General features: G+C 33.1%; 3 protein-coding genes and 1 non-coding gene across 4 annotated transcripts; 1 reads left to right on the top strand and 3 right to left on the bottom strand.

The window, feature by feature from the left end:
- LOC105158586 lies at window positions 1,841–5,052 on the bottom strand. Its single transcript, XM_011075380.2, has 3 exons — window positions 4,487–5,052; window positions 4,256–4,395; window positions 1,841–2,160 (listed from the first exon to the last, which is right to left on the bottom strand). The coding sequence occupies exons 1-3, from the start codon at window positions 4,740–4,742 to the stop codon at window positions 2,035–2,037; spliced, it is 522 nt and encodes a 173-aa protein (XP_011073682.1). The 5' UTR covers window positions 4,743–5,052; the 3' UTR covers window positions 1,841–2,034.
- TRNAT-AGU lies at window positions 11,124–11,197 on the bottom strand. The gene has a single exon. It is a non-coding gene; the product is annotated as a tRNA-Thr (tRNA).
- On the top strand, window positions 12,761–14,770 carry LOC105158585 (glycosyltransferase 6). Its single transcript, XM_011075379.2, has one exon. It carries the CDS (start codon window positions 13,215–13,217, stop codon window positions 14,613–14,615), a length of 1,401 nt encoding a protein of 466 aa, XP_011073681.1. The 5' UTR covers window positions 12,761–13,214; the 3' UTR covers window positions 14,616–14,770.
- Window positions 17,666–20,797, bottom strand: LOC105158584 (ruvB-like 2). Its single transcript, XM_011075378.2, has 2 exons — window positions 19,901–20,797; window positions 17,666–18,647 (listed from the first exon to the last, which is right to left on the bottom strand). The coding sequence occupies exons 1-2, from the start codon at window positions 20,647–20,649 to the stop codon at window positions 17,993–17,995; spliced, it is 1,404 nt and encodes a 467-aa protein (XP_011073680.1). The 5' UTR covers window positions 20,650–20,797; the 3' UTR covers window positions 17,666–17,992.

Below are 22,041 nucleotides of genomic sequence, written 5' to 3'. Positions count from 1 at the left end.
TAATAATACTAGCAATCACTTTATAACGCAAATTTTAAATCAGACCTACGAATCAAATCAACCTGAATCAATTATATAAAGAATATAAAATTACATCAGTTCCATCTAATACTAACACTTTCACTGAAAATCTCTAAAGTTTATGAATGAAGAAACTCTTTTGCTCTTTTCTCTAAAAGTTCTCTTTTTGAACACACATGGTCAAAATTACAAAAATCTCGCTTTTCCCGAAATTTAATAATTCTTTGATAGTATTTTAATTTATACAATTTTGTTTGTATTTTTTTTTTAATCTTTCATATAATCGATAGTTTTTCCTCAAAGTAAAAGTATCTTACAACTTTAAATTATAATACTTTAATGACTTTTCTCGTTCATTATTGTATTATTGTCTCCCCCATCAACCTTGTTAACAACTATAAGTGGGAATCTTGGATGTGGATAGTATAGGCTAGTTGTCTAGTTGAGAGGAAAAACACAGCATTATACTCGATCTAGCCCGATTCGATAACTTAACATCTAAATTATTGATTGTTTGAGATTTTTCAGCTCAAAATCATGTCATATAGCCTACATAAATGGATGCATTTGACCCTATAAATATATTCAACCACTTCAATTATGTGTAGGTCATTTATTAATTAATTCCACACTAATATTTGATATTAATTTTCATTCAATTTCAAACTGATTTAAGTATTGAAAAATCTTTAATGGAACCATCAACAAGCCTAACAATCTCTTTTTTACTTTAAGTTCTCCAAACTTTCCATTCAAAGTTCAAACTAGTCTGAAGACGAACTCGATGTCTGAACCTAAATCACACTTGATGTTAAATGTCAAAATGTAGGGAGTTTGTGTCTTGTCAACCTCGAATTGTAAAAGACATGCGGATATTAACTTATTTGGAGATTATATTTAAATGCTGTAGTATTTTGATTCTTGGGCCCATTTATTTCATTTATGCCCATATCCTAATGCGAGTTATCGAAATAAAGTCGTCGGCGGAGACAACGCAGGAAAAATCGAAGATGAGGTGATGAATTGACAGTGGCTATTGTTATAAGACCAGAACTAGTAAAGGACTAATCTGAAAATTCAGAAATTTTCGGAGGGTGATTTTGTTATTTCGGAAAATTAAAAGAACTTTTGCCATGTGGACCAGAAAATTGATAATTTAGGCCCAACCTAGGGCTCAATGTCTGACCTTTGGACTTGTAAATTTTAGTCTACTCATATTTGGTCTGAATTGTTTTTGGTAAGCCCAAAACCTCGATTTAAGTTCTATTTTTCAGCTTAATAATGACTTCTTTTGTTTAAATTTGAAAAAATCAAAAATAAAACAAGAAAGGAATCCATATATTTTATGACTTTTTTTTTAATCCTAACTACTTTTTGTATATTTTTAAAATGCATCATCCCAATAATACCTTAGATCTATCCATGGATACGACAATTAATAATTTTACAAACAAGCTGATAATATAATAATTTGTTTACCAAACAATTTCATATTATTTTTTCTTAATTTTAACTCTTACTTCCTCCCAACTTTTACATCTAAATTACTTATATATTTTTTTAAAAAAGTAATCACTTCTGGACACCCCCCCCATTGTTATAGAAGAAAAAAATTAAGAAGGAAGCTCTCCTCTTCCTATCCAAATATATTTTGGAAATAAAGCTATAACTCTATCAAAGTGGTCAACACTTGGCACATAAACATCCTATCAAAATGAGACATGCACCACATCCAAGATAATTCTAATCTCCATAAGGTACTTAATCCTATACTCTAATTTTCCCCAACGGCGAATCAAAAGAATGGCTTCTTTCTGTGTTATCAAAGGAAACATACTTTTCTTATATAAATTGAGCGTAAAAATACCAAACAGTGAAGATTAAGTCATAATAATTACATTTGGCTGAAGATAATTTCAACCTATTTGATGCTTCACACTCGGTCCATATAAAACATCCGAGGGATACTATAAGACAAGTAGAGGAGTGAAAAAGGATTGATCTGTGATGATTTTATGTTGAAGCTCCAAGCTCTGAAATGCTCTGTAACGCCGGTCTCCATTGCCCGCCACCACCATGATGCCTTCCGTCGCCTCTGCTTCCTCTTCCAGTACTGCCAACTCCAGGGTGGTGCATCTCCTGTAAATTCATGGAGAGAGATAAATTGTATCATTTTTTAAATCATAATTATAAATCGTAATCAACCCCTCATCCAATGCATAGGGGGGATTTTTCTATATCTGTAGTCCTTTACACAACAAATGTGGTAATTGGTTTTCTATGCCTACGCAATAATATCATCAAAATGACAGAAAATACCCACAAGACAAACACAATTCCCTACCACTACCCCTGCAATTAAACCCGTGAATCTCAGGACCCAAGAATGCTACGAGATTAGACATCACCTGATTCTACTGTAAAGCACCTGTCTATGATCAGAGAGCAGTAATGGAACACGTTTTATGTAAAATTTGCGTGAGATATGAAGTCTGAGGTCATATACCTCATGTCATAACCTAAACTTAGGGGTCTTCGGATTATTAATTGTGACTGAAGAAAATAGCCACGATAGCTATGTCAACTTACAATGCCAGAGACTGTAAAAATTTCATTCAAGTTCAGTAGGAAAAAGGATCACCTTATCACCCCAGCCTAAGAATAGTACTATACATACTACTACTTTGAAATTATCTTGAGATCTATTTTATTTATTTATTGAAATAGTACCAAAAGTCGGACGAGATCAAAATTACTTACTTGTTATGTAATTAGTATATATTATTAAAAAAAATAATGAATAATATAATAAATATAATAACTCATGTCATGTAATTGACTTAACGTTCTCAAATTTAGTTCAGAATAAAAAATGGTTGAAAAATAATGCCAAATACATGTAAACTTCTATTGATCTTCTCAATCGCACATGTGAAATTCCATGCAAATATTTAGAGTTAGTTTTGGATGGTTTTGCGAAAGAAAGTTCTATATTTTAGTTTGGCAGGTTTGAAAGTTATATTAAAGAATGTGACCAATGTTTGCTATTGTTTTTAAAAAGGGGAAAATGCAAGCAATTCTCATGTGTATTGTAAATAAACAAAATTACTTTTGTATAAAAAAAATTAATAATTATCCCCTATATTTTTTCAAAATGCAATAATTTACCCCTTATGGTTTTTAAAGTAAAATAATTTACCTCCCCATACTGGGAGGTAAATTGCTTCATTTTAATTAACATAGAAGGGTAAATTGCTATTTGTTCTTACACATGAGGGTAATATCCTCATTCGAAATATCCTAGGGGGTTAATTTGCACTAAACCCTTTTTAAAAATAAATTTTAAAGGACAATACTAAAGTCAGTTATCATAAATGTTAAATTATATTTTAATGTGTGTGTTTTATAAATTTTATGCGTACATAGTAAATAATAAAGAAAAAGAACATTCGGTACAGTTTGCGTTGATTCCGAGCATTTTGAATGGCAGAAATTTTGAGCTGATTTTAAATCGAACTAAATTTTCTACTTCGAATTTTATTGCTCTCCAATTAATATATACACAGCATGTGATAATTTTTTTACTTAAATAGCAAAAATTATTTAATTTTTATACACATAAAATATACGGTAAAAAGAATAAAAAATACAATAAAATAAAATTTAAAATAGAAAACCGATTTGATTTGACCTGTCAAAACACCTTCCCCAAACGAATACATACTCATATTTGGGTCGTCTTCAAAACGAGAAGAGGATTTTTTATCCCATTTCAATGTTACACAATAACATCATACTATTTCAGGTATGATATGCATCTAATAGTTTAATTTAATTATACCTTTTAATCTTAAAAAATTCCTAAAATTATCAAAGTGCCATACAAGATGACCGTTCCAAAATATAACTCCCGCCTTGCTGTACAAATCTTGTACCCTTCTTCTGCATCCAAAATATACTCTTTGGCATAGAGATTTTTATGAAAAGGAAGAAAAAACCCATCCCACCATTCCAAGAATATTCAATTTGGTATCGAAATTTTAATTCCGATTGATTTGGTCAGATCAAAGTTAATTATGTGATGAATATAATATACTTATGGTGTAATTGAAGTATACATTTATTTTGTGATTAATTTAATTCAGCTAAATTAAATTTGGGTAAGAAATTTTGAGAAAAGTCAGGTGTAAAATAGCATCAAGAATCAGGTAAACTGCGATATAGAGATTTTTACCTTAACCGAAACAGATTGTACACTGGAACTGGACTCCAGACCACCCTGATTTTGCTTCTGCTCCACGTTGAAAGCTCCTCTCTCCTTCAACAACTTCCCCAACTTGACGCACTTTTTCGCAGCAAACTCTTTCAATACATCTGAACAACAAACATGTAAGTTCTCAACAATCAAGGAACAAATTAATCAAAACCAGTTATCAGCAATTAAAGCGTCAAAAACAGAGCATACCTTCAAAGCTGATGAGCCGATAAACTTGCCCCATAATCAAAGTGTCATCTGGCCGGAGAAGTTTGAGCTGCTTCACCGCCGCGGAGCCATTATCCGCCTTCGCTGCCGGAGAAGGGACCACCAGAGCGACGTAGTGGCCGGGGTTAGAGTTCATGATCTCGTTGGCACTTACCGACCAGTAAATCCTGTCGACCTTGTTGCTGCCGGGATGGTGAATCACCACTGTCGCCGCCTCCGCCGCCTGGCAATTCCCCATATATATATATGTAGCAACAGTATTACCGCCGCCGCCGCTACCAAATGAAACTTATGATCTGAATACTAGCTAGAAACTAGGAAGCTTGTATGTAATGGTGTGCAGATATATATATATATATATATGTAATAGGTATAAATGTTAATGGTTATGGAGATTCCATGATTTATATAAGATTGAAGAGGAAAGTAGAGGTAGAGTGTTAGATAGATCTGCCAAACCACCTGAAAATTAAATGGCAGGCTGTGGTTTCATGACTTTGCGTTTGCAGGTGAGCAGAGACAGAGAGAGAGAGAGAGAGAGAGAGAGAGAGAGAGAGAGAGCTGTTTGTCTTGAAATATATACCATTTCAACTTGCAAGGATAGGAGATAATAAATGCATAGTTGACTCATCAAACTAAAACTATTAAACTCACATTTTATGGATTTGGATTTTTTACGAAACAAATTGAAAATATAATTTTAAATGATTATATACAGAAAGAATTTAAAATTCATTAATATTCTGTAAAAAAAATTTACATATAAGAGTCCAAAAACTTGAAATTTTTTGCATTTATAATTACCTACTTAATTAACAAAATTTATTATGACTAAAAATAATTCAAAGTTCATCAATCAAGAAATTTACTTCACTTTATTGGGTAAATTACAACTACTTCCCCTAAGTTTGACATAATTACAAATACTCCATCGTTATTTAAAAATTTATAAATACCCCATTCAAATTGAAGATAATTATGTAACTTCGAAGTGGTGAATCGGACACTACTATTTTAGTCTTGCTGAAAATTCTTTTCAAAAAAAAATTCAGGATGGATAAAATAAACAATTTATAGAGAGTATTAGTCCATAAAAAAATATTTTAGAAAATTTTAAAAGTATATAAAATTATAATTTAAAAGAGCATATTAATCAGTTCATCATAAAAACGGATGGAAACTTAAATGGGTTCATTGTTAGACAAACGTTAAAATCAGAGATATTTGTAATTTTTCAAACAACAAAATAAACATTTGTAATCATGTCAAATCTCAAAAAAGATAATTATATATATTGCTTAAACTAGAAAATTTGCTCTTTATTCAAGGCACAGGCAAATTTCAAGAATTACAAATACAAAACAAAATAAGTTTAAAAAATAATACGTATAGTATAAAGTTATTTACAAATTATCCATTAATACAATCTACGTTGACATGCCAACGAAAAATTCAAGTTGATAATTTTCTTATAAAAAGTATCTGATGCTGTCCTTATAAATTGAAGCACTATGCGTCGCGGATTCAATTTTCGATTTGAAAAATTATAACGCCTCCAATCTCACGCTTTGGGTTTTGTAAGATAACCTCTTATTTTTATGTATGCCAACATCTCAGGTAATTTGAGTTGTCCTATATACCAATCTTATCTGAAAATGGAAATGGAGTTACCCACTCACCCTCGTAATTTCTTTTTCTCCTTTGAGCAAATTAGAATAAGCTCTTAGGAGATTTGGTATAAAATTATTAATATCTTCTTGATTTTAACAGTCATCTAATAATTAGTTCAATTCATTAATTATTAATACATTTCATTCACTTTTTTATAGTAAACTGACCAAAATGTTACGAAATCAAGTATGTATAAAATAGTATTAGTAGCTAATGGATCTGAATGAAGTTGTGAATCCCTAGTAAAAATTGGGGGTGACTAGGAAACCATGATGTTGGGATGTGCTCAAGCTCCACTCTCCACACCTCTCTCCTTCAATGCACCTAAACCCTATTTCTTATTTTCATTTACAGCCCCCCACATGGATTCTTTTTAAAAATTATCCTTATTTTTTAAATAATTATGTATATATTCATAAAAATATCAATATTATTTATATAAATTATTTTTATTCTTTTTAAAATTATACGTACATCTCTCAAATATGTTAATATTATTATACAAATTATTCTTGTCTAGAGTTGGTTTATGCAATTATGTGAAAAATATGGATAATTTATGTAAATAAATCATAAATTACAAGACGTAAATATAATTACTCATAAATTTTATTGAGACGATCAAACTTTATAATTAATGTAGTGAATTGACAGCAATTGTCTATAATACTTGATCTAATCCAGATTCAACGTTATAAAGTAACTACTTTTGACCTTTTCCCGGAGTAACTACTTTTAATTGTCATAATATTGATGGACTAAAATACCTTTTGATATATTTATTTATTTAACAAGTTATCAATCAATTTACTTTGCCAGTTATTTTCTGCTGGTGAAAACAAATTCGTTATATTTTATCAATTTTGATCAATTATTTATTTATTTAATTAATTATAATTTAAATTATGCACACGCATCAGGTGTGATTTGATTCAATAAGGCATATGGTCTAATTGATTAGTTTCTAGTTGAACATTCCACTCACAACAACATTTAGTGGTGAGTGACGATGGTCTCGACAAAAATTTACTGGTCACAACAACATATAGATTTTTCTTTGTTAAATTTAATAATTTAGGGAGCCGAATGCGACTCTAGGCATACTTCAAGAGTAGAACTACTGTATGGACACCTTAAAGATATTAAGGGGCATATTTGGGATTTCATATTGATGATAAATAATTTTAATTTATAGTAGAAGCAGCAGCTGGTTTTATTATTATAAAAAATAACAAAAATATAACTAAAAGAAATCTATTAACACAAATATGGTTTTCATGACTCACCAAAAAAAAAATATTTTTTATGAAGTGTGGACAGTGCCCACGACTTCAATTTCTTATTTTTTTAAAAAAATTAGATTTAATTTTATTTTTTATAATTATTAGTTTAAATAATTTATTATATATAATTAATAATATATTTTAAAATTTTATTAATAAAAAAAATAATCAACTATTACTGTTAAGATAATTACATATGAATGTTAAAAGTGACCGCTTGGCCCATAATTACGTTGATGGCGTTGACGTCGAGATCTACTTATTTTCTTACCCATACAAATATTATATATGATATGCATATTAACTATTAAGTTATTTGACGTTGTATTTTTTTCAATTTTCATGGCATTCTCATTTGATGTTGGACTTTCTTGTGAATGTGAGATGAACTCATCTATATTTGTGCTTGTGCTGCTATATATATTAATTTTTTAAAAAATTAAATTATCAATACAAATTTAAAATATTACATCGAACATATATATATACTGTAAAATAGCAAATCTATAATATAATTAATATAAGATTTTATATATATTTTTAAAGTAATGATATGATATAATTTTATTATGTAGACATGTAATTGAATAAAATATTATATCTTTATATAACATACTTTTTTCTATAATATTATATGCATTATGTATCAATACATATTTACATGTACTCTTTAATATAATTTATTTACTTTGTAAAATATATTTGTATATATTGAATTTGTAAATATTTTTTGTGTAAATAAACCAGTACAGCTTTTCCGCTAATATTTTAAGATTTGTTCAGATTATACAAAAATGTCAGTACAGGTGTAATTTGATAATGACGATTCTCTTACACTCACTGCAGTACAGTTGTGGTAATCGTGTTTTTAAGTCCGGATGCGACGACAGTGACCTAATCCCAAGCTAAGAGATTTCTTTCATCGAATTAAACAATAATAAAAGCACTGCAGAGGAACTGCTGGAAAGTTGCTAGTTTTTTTCTCTTCCTACGACAAACACGTGTGATCATAATTACGACAAACGTAAGGCGCATTTCTCAAGTGATGAATGTGCTTGCAAGCTGTTTCTAAGAGTTTTCCTGAGTTGTCTACTTGTCTTATAATATATCAAAGTAGTATGTAAGAAAGCATGCATTCGCATATTTTTCTTCAGGGTAAATTAGATTTTTTTTAAAATTTATTATAATTATAAATATATTCATATCATTTAAAAATTATAAGTACTTTATTATAATTAACAATTATTTAATAAATACCTTTTACAATGGACTGCAAGATGGATCATTTGTTAGATGATAGTTCATACTGATCAATTTTATATCTTGACTAAGATAGATGATAAATTCCATACTGATCAACAACTATTAAAAAAGATAAATTCTCATACATTGATAAAAATCGAACCATAATCTCTTAATCATAAAACCAACTTTACTAACTAAACTAATTCTGGTGGACTTTTAAAAGTAATTTATTGCATTACTTTTGTCGCAATAAATATTTTAATCACACTCGTAAAAATCACGATAAACCACTATTATATTGATGTGGTCAATAATTATTTACTATACTTATGTATTTTTAATCATATCAATTAAGTATAGTTAAACATTAATATTTTTTTAGTGACCCCCACATGAATATCAAATGAAACCCTATGCTAAAATCTTCATCGTAATTAAATTTCGATAATAAATATGAAAGATATTTCGAATTATTTCACGTATCGTCATTGGACACATATAATGTGTATTTGCAATGTTTTTTCTATTACACGACAACAATTTAATTGGATATAAGTGAAATATTAATTACTAGCAGAGAAAGTAAGCCCTGAAAGCTTATAACTATTGAATGCACGTATGAACCTATGTTGTAGGAGATACTGCACAGGTACATAAATTTTATGTCTTGACTATGATGTACGAATACCTTTAAAATCAGTTTGTGTAGTATGGGAAACTTTTCGAATACGTACGAATATGCGGATAATTGTTGGATACTTATTGAATATGTTTTTAAAGTGTTCAAAACTTTAAAAAAATAGAAAAAAAAAATTCCAAACACTTATGGAATACGTCTTTTAAAATATTTGATACAAAAAATAATACGTACTAATTGATATTGCATCAAATTTGCCTTCTCTCTTTTTTTTGGTAGATAAAATGAGAAAGTAGATAGAAAACTCCACAAACCTATCAGAGAAGATTATGTCTGTACTATGTGCATCGATCAGAGTCTCTATAGCTGATTTATTGTCATCAAGAATTGAGACACCATCACGGAGAAATCAACAATGAAAGTTAGGATGTGTGTATAATCCCAACGGATGTCTTGATGAGAATTCAAACCCACATCATAAATGTGGCATTGTTCGACCTTAATCATTACGCCACAACAATTGATATATTTTGTCTCTGTTACTCTCCAGCAAATGGTCCATTCACAATTATTATCATCACGTAATTCAAATAATCATTTTGGATACTTAGAACTTATGAACTATGATTTTAGACAACTCAACTTATTATCTTATGACTACTAACTAATGAGTTTATGCAAAATTTTAAGTAATATTATATATGTTGCAATGTGAAGTTTATTTATGTAGTCCCTAAATACAATATGGATCAATTGATCTTTTACATAAATCTAACACACATCTACATACGTTCAGAAAACTACACACACGTATCCCAAATGTATTTTACCATATAATTTCAAGAATCGTTGTATTTTATATCATATCGTACGTATTTTTATCCCTTATTTATGTCCGTACAGCATACTATCGTTCCGTATATCCTTTCTAAGATATGAGTCGAGAGATGCACCATTTAATGCTATACATATCAGGTGTAATATCTCGAAGACAAATCATGATACGTAAATTAATTTTCTTACTAATTAATAGAAACCCCTTTTTTTCTCGCAAGAAAAATATGCAAACTATAGAAGGGGTGGGGTGTAGGAGTGCCCAAGTTCGGCCCAGAAGTTGACTTGCAGGCTAACCAGTACAAACCACATAAATTTTATGTTAGGCATTGGCTGAATATTGGGCAGATGCAGGTCCAATAGAGTATATAGCTTGTACTATTGTACTTGCAGATATTGGGAGATATGTATAAAACACACACAAACACACATACATTATAGTATACTTAACTCATACTTGAATTGTACATAAAATTCATAACTTTTTTAACGAAGGGGGGATTTGTAATGAAAAATATTAGCCGCGAATAGTGTTAGTGTAATTTTTTAGAAAGTACTTTTTTTTTTTTTTTATTGATATGCTGAAACATTAAAGAATGTTTGTGCAAATAAGCAAAACATATCAAGTGGACTGTAGTGATTGAAACATGAGAGGTTTGTGGTATGCCGATTTCGAGCCCAGGTCCAGGTCCAGGTCCTTCCCATTAGGGTTAGAGACGGGACAGGTCATGAGATTCACACTGGCAAAAGATGATGAGAGAATGTGTGGGGAAGAGGATGGACATCTCCGTTATTTTTCTTGTTTTTAGTGTGTGTGTGTATGAAAATAAGAGGAGAAAATTAAGGAAAAACAGTACTGTCTGTACCCCTTGGGTTCACTTTAAAACGTTACTGGTTTTTAGAAGAGTTACCAAAACAGAATCTGTAATCTGTTAAAAAGTGTTAGTGTTGCTCTTGTTGAGAGTCGAACTCAAGACCTCCCGCTTACTAAACGGGTGCTCTAACCAACTGAGCTACAAGAGCTTTGTTGTTAGGCGGTCTGTGTAATCTAGTAAGTTCTGTTCACCAAAGTTTTAGCAATTCTAGATGCCAAAGAGTATATTGTTCCACATTTATCTTTTTTAAGATTAGTTGTAGAATTTATAAATTGTTAGCTCCAGTAACTTTTTATAAGTATTTCAATTTTAAAAACTGTAAAATGTTAGCTGTGATATTTTGTAATATTATGGTTAAAAATAAACAAATTTCTTCCTGTTTAAGAATAACAAAATAGCTTTATATTTTATACCTTGGGAGGCAATAAACTCTTTTATGATCTAAAATTTATTAAATATTTTACGACATTATACTAAAAATTTTCAGTAACACTATTAATTAATTTTATGCATATCCATTCCATTTATCTTCATCTATTCACAAAATAGGTTTAAAACAAAGTTTCGAGATCGTGTTTTAATTGATCCACAATTAAAATTTTCACAATGTCGCCGTTCAATCATATGATTTGGCTCAATGGAGGATATAGGAAACAAGTCTTAAATTAATTGTAGAAAGCGTTTTTACGAGTTCAATAAAGGGTTGTAGAAGTCTCGTCACTGTACTTAATTAGTCGTTCGTTTATATGGCAACACAAATGAAAAGGTAATAACGAATTGTTTAATAAAAAGTTTAATGAATGTGAGGCAGAAGACGTATCTTTGTCTCTTGTTTTCTCCAACACCTCACCACCCTCTCACTACTTTATAAATAGTACACACATTTCTGCCACACCTAAATCTACGTTTTTAATTCTAATAATATATTCTTAATGCGCTTCTCGTTATGGGGTAAAGCTACTGTTACACTAATAAATTAATACATATTGCCTTATGTAATACAGCAAGTTGGGACTGGTAATTATTGCAGAGTTCACAAAGCAAATTATTATTTTTTTTAAATGGTAAAATGTAAAAATAAATAAAATCTAATATAAAAGTAAAAATTGGGAGTATTTGTAATTAATAGCCAAGATATTTCCTTTTTTTTTTTGACTATAGTGTGTAGATAAAATTTAATTTATTTATAACAATATATATAAAATAATTAGAGCGTCCTCCTCCCTGCTTTTGGCTTTTAATTAAAACACACTAGCTTTAGTTTTCTTGTAATAAAAAATTAAAACACTATTTTGAATAAAGAGTACAAATTATACTCTCCAGACGTCACAGATTAAATTATTTTTTCAAACACTTTTAAATTTATTTTTAATTTTTATTTAGCGAGATTTATAACTTTTGGCAGGGCTGAACTTCAACTCTTTCTGCACTTTGTTCTTATTACAAAAATCCAAGTTATTGCAAACGAGTAAGCAAATAGAATCCTAATCTTGGTGTAGTAGGACAAGAGCAAGATTCCAAATTCCAAGTTTAGTAGTTTAGAGGTTATATAGTAGGCCTAAATCTATTTTAGTGCCATCTACATTAAAACGCTTTCATTCCTTCCTTTCTACCAACTAAAATCGACCACTTCATAGTACTGAAGGGATTACCATAAATTATGTCGATTATTAAAAAAAAAGTATAGTAATATCTAAATAATCTTAATTAAATTTTTATAAAGTAAAGAAATGAAGCTAAAGATGCCAAATTCAATTATTACCAATGAAAAACCAACAATGATTATCCCAAGGAACAAATGTCCTTTCTCTCCGCCCAAACCTCGCAAAAGCGCTAATCCTGTCGGTGTCAATTATCATCCATATATCACATACCCGTATTAACAACCGCCATTAAAACCCTTTCAACCACCAGAGTTTGCCGGTGGCCGATGAATTAAATATCCCTCCCGTTCTTTGCTTATCTGCTGGTTACTGCTGCTGGTGCGGTGCTCTTCCGTCACCTGCCGCTCCCCCCTTGTCAACTCTCTTTAGCTGAGAAGCTCTCAGCTTTTTTGGCAGTGTTGCGACGAATCTTTGTCTAAATTTAGCAGGTGACGCATTGGCTGGGACGAAGTTCGATGTAACAGACGTGGGGAGTAATTGGGGGCTTTGTCTTGGTTTATAATGGCGTCAACGGAGCTGTCTCAGTCGCAGAATTTCTCAATGGCGAAGAACAATGGGAGGAGCAAACCGAGGGGTTTTCTGTCCGACGGAGTTATTTTCTGCGGCGGAGCTTTGGTGGCTTTTTTGGTGGTTTGGGCGTTCTGGTCTTTCTTCAGTCCCAGCCCTAGCCCAACTCCTAGTTTCTCTACTTCCTCTTTCAAATTACCGCACGGTTCAGAAACCTCCTCCTCCTCCTCCCCCTCCGCCGCCGCTTCGTCTACCTGCGCCTATAATGTTTCAAGTCCGAACCCGCTCCATGACCTGCCAGAACCAAACTTTTACGACGACCCGGGACTGAGCTACAGGATCGACGCGCCGGTCGTTAAGAATTGGGACGAGAAGAGGAGGGAGTGGCTGAAGCAGCACCCCGCTCTCGCCGCCGGAGCAGAGAATCGGGTCCTAATGGTCACCGGGTCGCAGGCAAAACCGTGTAAAAACCCAATCGGCGATTATTTGCTGCTCAAATTCTTCAAGAACAAAGTAGATTACTCGCGGCGGCACGGCATCGACATTTTCTACAACAATGTACTGTTCCAGCCCAAGATGTTCTCATTCTGGGCCAAAACTCCAACGGTGAAAGCTGCCATGGTGGCCCACCCGGAGGTGGAGTGGATCTGGTGGGTGGACTCCGACGCCGCCTTCACGGACATGGACTTCAAGATTCCATTGGGCCGGTACAAGGCCCACAATCTGGTGATCCACGGCTGGCCCAATTTGATATACGAGAAGAAGAGCTGGACCAGCATCAACGCAGGTGTTTTTCTGATACGTAATTGCCAGTGGGCCATGGATTTCATGGATGTCTGGGCCCGCATGGGCCCACAAACACCCGACTACGATAAATGGGGCGAGATCCTACGGACAACATTCAAAGACAAGATTTTCCCGGAATCGGACGATCAATCTGGCTTGGTTTATTTACTATTAAAAGAAAAGGAAAAATGGGGGGAAAAGATTTACGTGGAGAGTGAGTATTACTTCGAGGGGTATTGGATGGAAATTGTGGGTAAATTTGATAACATCACCCGCAAGTACATGGAGATGGAGAAGGAGGTCGGCGCGTTGAGGAGACGACACGCGGAGAAAGTGAGTGGGAGTTATGGTAGATTGCGGGAGGAGTATCTTAAGGATGTTGGGTACGGGAGGGAGAGCTGGCGGAGGCCGTTCATCACGCATTTCACCGGGTGCCAGCCCTGTAGTGGGGACCACAACCAGATGTATTCCGGCCAGACTTGCTTTGACGCAATGCAGAAGGCTCTCACTTTTGCTGATAATCAGGTGCTCAGGAATTACGGGTTCGTGCACCCGGATTTACTGGACCCCTCCACCGTGGATCCTCTGCCCTTTGATTATCCTGCTTGAGTGGTCGTGATTGGAAGTATGTAAACGTAGAGGAGCGTATGCGTATATAGATAATATATGGTATTTTGAGTCTCTTTTGCTGACAAGAAGTAATGGTTGTGCTTGACTGTTATTAATCAGAGAAGGAAGAAGAAAAAATTAAATTATTGGCTAAACTGGTTTTTGGAGATTAATACCATTATTTGTTGCAATTAAGAATATCATACATATTTTAATTTGGATCATCTTTTTATAATTTTCTCATTCATCATGATGTGGAAAACACAATTTTTTTTTGAGATGGAAACAATGATTACATATTATTACAACATATCAATAAGTTGATGAATACATCGATTTAATTAAATAATTCATAGCTCTATATACTTAAATGAGACAAATATCCTTCTCACATTTTGTAATTTTAGACGCTCAAATCTTTTTTCCCCCCTTTTTCTAATAAGATTCAGTTTGGTATTATCATTAATTATATTCAAATTTAAAAACTAATTAATACATTAATATTTTTATATTAACAAACATATTCAAAATAGACTACATATCTAAATTCATAATATTGGAGCCCATGATCTCTATCATGTACCATAAAACATGGTTGTGTTTGGAGGTGTTGTGACCTCAAAGTATGGAACTAGACTAGATTTGGTTTGACAATTGAAAAGCTACTTACCCTGAGTCCGACTTCTTCACGTGACATCATCTTTTGCCCTTTAAGATGCAACTGAGCTACATGCAACCATATTAATTGCTCCCATTAATTCATCTTGATATTCATCTAGATTTCGATTTGATTGGTATAACAAGTATTTCTCGTTTAGATCTCATATAAGTGTCGTAATTTTGTTTGAAAAACGCACTTCTCTAGAAAGAAAGTCTCGAGGTTATAAACTATTTTAGCTTTTTATCTATAACTAATGTGGGATGTTTATCTATATTATCAAAATATGTATATTGTAAATTATGTTAAAATTTAAGAAAGGAGGGTGTAATTATTTCTTAATAATAATAATAATTCAGCAAGCATTAACTGCAGAAATGTTGAAGACAACCCAAAGCCCGGAGCAATTCAATTCAGACCCATACCATTTATAATTATGTCAGAGTCTTTAAATGGAAGAAGAGGTCATGGAGCATTATTAGGTTAAGTGTAGTTACATGTAAACTCCATGTAATTTAGAAAATTGCATCTACTAACAAATAAGACTTTTCATTAGCTAAAATTCGCCAAATTTGATGATATTAATAACAAAAAAGTTAGATATAAATCTATATATACCTACGATTGACTTATTATTAATTTATTACAGGTTAAATAAATCATTCTATAATCAAATTGGCCTTATACATCTTCAGACGTTAATGCATGTGAGGATGTATATTTTCAATATTATAAAAGTGGTTCTCCTATAATAAATTAATAATAAATCAATCAAGCATAAATATCAATTTTTATTTAGTTTTTTTTGTTAATATCAGTAATTTAATAAATTTTGACTAATAAATAGACATATTTTTATACAAATTTCAGAATATTAGATACAATTCTCTAAATCAGAAAATGTTTATATAAAATTACATCAAATCTCATAATAATTCCTAATTTAAAAGGGTAGGTTGGAGGTGTTAGAAAAGGTGAAGGACAAATAATAGATGGGGTTCATGCTTTTCATATAAAGGAGGGACAAATTAACCCTAATTTGTTGCTCAATCCACTCTAAAGTGTGGAACAAAAAAGCAAAAGTAGGCACCAACAATTCCATTTGGTTGGGAACTATCCTTAGAATTTTTATCCCAATTGAATTTCATCACGTGGAATCAACCATATCACATTGTAATTAAAAATACGAATGATTATTATCTATAAAGAACTCATTTATTTTGACGTATGAAATTAAGTTGTGATAAATTTTAGATAAAATTAAATTTGGGAAACAAGTTAAAGAAAGAGATGAGGTAATTTTGTAGATATTTGAAAAATTGGAGTTATATATGAAATTACCTGATGGGATTTAAATCATTTTTTTACAAGTATCTATCATGTGCCTTGGTAATATTCCTCGGAAATTTAAGTACAAGTAAATAAGGAATTGAATTGAATATCTCAAGATATCCAGTCTAATTCCCACAAATAAAAATCAAAATTTAAGACATATATTTGAGGTGTGGACGTCTGCAACTTTAGAGAACAGATAACTCTGACGTAAATGAGTTGCTTTGTTTACTCCATTTTCCCTTATCACAAATTAATCAAAGATATGTGAAAGCAATTGAACCCTGTGCTGTACCTGCAACATACAAAGTCTCAAAACCTAGTTGTAATTGTGACAAAAACTATTAACAAGCAAGTTGTAGTATAGTGGTGAGTGTTCCCGCCAGTCACGCGGGCATCGATCCCCGGCCCATTCTCCCCGTTTCCGGTTTTGGCCAAGGGAAAAACATGCGTGCGCACGACGTGGCTATACCTATACGTTGGAGCACTTGGCTCATCATTGCAACCCACTCTGCAAGACTACAATACATAACGCTATCATCTAATTATTATTTAATTTTAACTAGTTTATCATGCTTGCTTATGTTTTTCACCAATTCTCGTGTTGATAAAGTACACAAATACGACAAACAATGAGCTCTAAAGTATCTTTGGAGCTTCAACGGTACTGAATTTAGAATTCAAAATCCATAAAAAAAATATCTTCTTCAACACCATTTCGTTTTCGCTGTTACCAGTCAGCATCTGGCACAACTCAGTTCGTAGTTACTATTACAGCAACCTCGAGTTTTGAATTTGGAACTATTGGCAAGAACGTACGTTTCAAATGGCAAAATCCGAAACCCAGAATCAATTTGGTCGTGGATATTAAAGTAAAATTCGGAATGCAAGAAAGCTATGATTCTTGTGAAATTAAGTACACTTATTTCATACTGAGATCCCTTCTCATCCTCAAGAACTCGCGTGTTGCCTAGTAGGCTCACTGCACGTTTAATCTAATTATGATTAAAATTATATTTTTTTGTTGTTTTCTTAAGAAAAGTTTTATCGCTCATCAAACTCACATCAAATCATTTATGCTTAAATTTCATATTCTGTTTTTCTCCTTAGATACAGTTCATAAAAGACAGTCCACAACTGCAGTGCAACATCAGATTTCAGAAAAGAAAAAACTACCAAGTCCTTCATGCTGGTTGCTGCAGAACATTCAATTGTTGAACATCTAAATACACCCATATTGGACCCATAATTTTCCATGATTTAAACTGCACTGCGAACAAATTAACACGACGATAGGAATGTCGGGAGCCAACATACTGCAGTCGCAAGAATAATAATGCAAGCCAATTATATACCAGCAAATGTTGTTTGTGTTCCAAACAATCCACTATGAGACCATTGCGTTGGCTTCATCTTCATCTCCCCCTTCGTCTGGAACCTCACTGAACATGTATTGGCTTTGGTATTCCATCAAGTATTGTGTTGACCGTTTCACATCATAAAATAGCTCGTAAACTCGGCTAATATCTTCCATTTCCACAATCTTTCCCTTCCGTTTTTGGCAGGCTAATGCAGCAGAGGTGATGAGGTTTATAGCGTATCTCAAAGATGTATCTTCTCCTATCTTTGTCAACAAAATTTTTGCATCTTCAGACATTTCAACGTCTTCCTCTTGGCATCTAATGTCCAGAATTTTTCGAATATCATCTGATGTGTACGGTTGTGTGGAGATGATAAGCAGACGATCAAGAAAATCAATTGGGATGCCATGTGGGGATTTGTAATTTGTGCCCCTAATAGAAGTTATCCCTCTATTGGTGGCAACGACCAATATAGGCGCCATGTCGTTCTCCAATGCACGATTCAGGAAAGAAAAGCACTCAATGTCCAGCATGTGAACTTCATCAATGAAAAGGACACCAGGCACAATTTCTGCTTTTCCTTCTTCCCTCCACTCTGCAACCTTTGTGTCAATTTGTTCCCTAACTTCCGCACGAATTTCACCGGTATCACCTGTGAATAGTGCCAGAAATCCCTGTGTTCTGAAATTGAGATAGAGAACTGTGATTAAAGTGAAGAAAACACATTATATGAAACTGTCTAAGGTAGTCTCACACCCAGTTGTTTTCAAACAACATAAAACCTATTTCACCTAAAATTTCCTCCACCTAAAGAAGTTGGGGAATTTTAGGGGAAAAGATATTTACAACCACAGCCAGCGAAGTTCTATATTTTACATCCATACCAAAGTTAGAAGAAATCATAAATTTAACCCAAGAAACAGAGAATTCTGCAACTCAAAGTGGTCCACACTCCAAATATTAAGAAAGGAAGTGCAATTCATGCCAACCAAAAGGCAGAGTAAGATGTAATTCAAAAAATCAAACATACTTCCCACTAATGGAAGTAGAGAAAAGTCGAACTTGGATGGAGTAAGAGACGAAAGTCATAGAGCTAACGTGCGAGAGAACCCGTCTAAGACAAACCCATAAGTGACACACATGAAGTGAAACCTGCCACTGGAACGGAAGAAACACAAAAGAGAAGCGTCCAGTACATCTAAAGCGCTTGTGAGAAGAAAATGAACCAATTCCACAGCAGGCTGCCTAAGAGGTATGCAGCTGCTTACAACCGGAGGAGTTACTGTAGCAAAATTAGAGGGTTTATTTCCTAACAAACCAATTCTTTACAACATTTTGGGTCATGACCATCTCAAATGTACTTCTTAGCATATCCTATATCCCAAAGTTCAGCCATTCTTTCCAACATTAGACTTTGTCGCTTTCCAAGCAAGTAGTCCACCAGTGCAATTTTAATATCTAATTACATAAGGACGACTAAGTCATCCGTCAGTCAGATCACAACTGAACTTTATTCTTTGAGAGAACTTAGAAATTGACTACCTATTCTTTTTGTTTTTTACTTAGGCTCGCTTGTAACACTTATTAAACCATTCCATACTGTCTTCCTTACTTCAGCTTACCAGACATCTTCAATCCCAAATGTTACAAAACCTCCACCAACCAAAGCTTAATTCATCGGAGATGCCGTTTCTTCAATTGATAAGCCAACAAAATGCATTTCTTAATTTGCTTTAACAAACAAATACAACATGCCAAAATGAAGAAATATTGAGCCAGCCCCACCTTTAAAACATAATTTTAAGAAATTCAAAACATTCAACAGAAACTGTTTCTTAACAGTGCAGCAGACAATTCAAATTGTACAAATGCACCATAAAAGGTTAATTCTTTAAGCATAATGGAAGGGATAACCGCAGTTTGTCAAATACTACCTGCTGTTGATGACATCTATCTCGTGAAGCGTAACACAATGCACAACTTCCTTCCTCTTCTGCAGCTCACCATCAGGGCACTGCACGAACTTGGTCTGAGGCCCCATGGCATCATAATCCCTGGACCTTGAGAAAGACCTCCCAAGCTTTGTGATCTTTCCAGATGCCTTATCAATCGCAATAACATCTCCACTTTGCACTTTCTCCTTCCCCAATGCCTCAATCATCTTTGCCCCCAAATCATACACCGTCTCCATTTCCGTCGTCTTCAGAGTCAGCTTCCCAGTCTTAGACGCTGCCCCCGCCACAGCCGGCCTGTCAATCTGAATCTCCACAACCTCGCCCTCAATCACCTCGGTTTCCTCCTTAATTCTGACCCCAATCGCTTTCCTAAAGGCCTGCATAAGGGCTTCGGTTTTCGACATCTCGAGGGAGAATAGTTCGCTCCCTGCGAGCATAGCAAATGGAGTTTCTTGCCCGAGAGACTTTGCCATGCCCATGGCAATGGCAGTCTTCCCGGTGCCAGGCTGGCCCGCGAGGAGTACGGCACGGCCCGCGATTTTCCCTTCCTGGACCATCTTCACAATGACTCCAGCAGCTCTCCGAGCTGAAGTCTGGCCCACCATGCCCTCAGAGGAGGCGCGGGCCTCCAGGGTGGAGTCCAGACCCAGGCCCCGGATGTGAGAGTGCGCTCCGATTCGCTCTATTCGGGTCAAATCTCGCATCTCGGACAGCTTAATCTCTGCCATGGCTGATCTTGAGAGATGAGAGAGGAGAAGGTTTTAGGGCAAGAGGAAGGTGAAGGAGTTTGTGCGTTAACAGAGCAAAGAGAAGTGGTGCTGAGAAGGGTTTTAGGGTTTTGGTGCTCTAGAAACGGCAGTGAATGGTGTCTTTGGGTTTCTTTTTTCCTTTTAAAATTTACTATAAGAACCTTCTAAAAGAAATGCACTCAAAAAATAATATATAATACACTCGCTTGATGTAATTATATATAAACTCATTATAATTTAAAAAATTATATGTAGTATCTCTAATGTTTGATATCGTCGAATAAATAAATTTCTCTGTTAGTCAAAATTCACCGATTTGTTGGTTTTAAAAATAAAATTAGAAAAAAAAATTATTTCCAATTGATTTATTACTGATTTATTGCAAGTTAAATAAATCTATTTATAATCAAAGTACCCTCATATGTTTTCACGCTTTTAAGCATGTGAGGATGTATATCTTCACCGCTATAAGGGTATTTTAGTTCAATTTTTTCTTACTTGCAATAAGTCAGTAAACAATCAATCAATTAATCGATAATAAATATTTAGTTTTTTTTATTAATATCAACAAATTCAGTAAATTTTGACTAATGAAGGAACTTATTTGTTAGACAAAAGTAAACATCAGGGATGTTGGAAATAATTTTTTAAATTATAAAAAATTATATATAATTATATTGAATCTTAAGAGAGAGAAGTGTAATTATCCAAAAGATAATTTAGAAAAATTTAATAAAGTTTTTATTTAAAAGAGTTGTTAATTAATTGGTGAATCTCAAGAATAAATTATCATGTGGAGATTGAACCTAAAATTAGAAATATTAATTGGATGATGGATAATTTCATCATTTGCTCATATATGCATGTATGTATCCACATCAATTTGAATATTTTAAATTGATGAATTATATGAAAAAATCAGAAAGTTAAGAGACACCTAAACCTAGTTAAGAGGCTGCAGATGGGCTAGTGTTGGCCCAGGTGCGTGTTCATGACTTCACTTATTCCCTCCACAACTTAACATTACTAACATATCAAAATACCAATATATGTTTTGCATGTTAGTCCTCCAACAGTTTTAAAATTACCAATCCATCCTTCCACATTTTATGGTACATCAGTCACTACCGTTATTCTTTATTTAATTATCTATTATGCACATTAAGTAATGTTTTTATTTCCTTCACTTACCTTAAAAATGTGGTTATGTTTGGAATGAAGTTACAATTTTGCATTTACTAATAGTTGTGAAATTTTGAATCCAAACGTCAAACGCCTTAATCACTCTCAGACCAATTTTTTTACCTTCTTTTTCAAAATAGCGCCAACTATTCATATTTTCAAAAAAAAAAAAAAAAAAAAAAAAAAAAA

This window comes from Sesamum indicum, linkage group LG3, assembly GCF_000512975.1.
Source record: "Sesamum indicum cultivar Zhongzhi No. 13 linkage group LG3, S_indicum_v1.0, whole genome shotgun sequence".
In the NCBI taxonomy this organism is placed as follows: domain Eukaryota; kingdom Viridiplantae; phylum Streptophyta; class Magnoliopsida; order Lamiales; family Pedaliaceae; genus Sesamum; species Sesamum indicum.
Note: the sequence above shows the minus strand (reverse complement) of the source record. Positions and strands in the feature narration are given on the sequence as shown.

Excerpts from the sequence above, each read along its gene's own strand:
- LOC105158586 (XM_011075380.2), bottom strand. The coding sequence starts at position 4,742 with ATGGGGAATTGCCAGGCGGCGGAGGCGGCGACAGTGGTGATTCACCAT. Across the intron at positions 4,396-4,486 it reads TCGGCTCATCAGCTTTGAAG|ATGTATTGAAAGAGTTTGCT; the intron begins GTATGCTCTGTT and ends TTTGTTGTTCAG. Across the intron at positions 2,161-4,255 it reads TACAATCTGTTTCGGTTAAG|GAGATGCACCACCCTGGAGT; the intron begins GTAAAAATCTCT and ends ATGAATTTACAG.
- LOC105158585 (XM_011075379.2), top strand. The coding sequence starts at position 13,215 with ATGGCGTCAACGGAGCTGTCTCAGTCGCAGAATTTCTCAATGGCGAAG.
- LOC105158584 (XM_011075378.2), bottom strand. The coding sequence starts at position 20,649 with ATGGCAGAGATTAAGCTGTCCGAGATGCGAGATTTGACCCGAATAGAG. Across the intron at positions 18,648-19,900 it reads ATAGATGTCATCAACAGCAG|AACACAGGGATTTCTGGCAC; the intron begins GTAGTATTTGAC and ends TCTCAATTTCAG.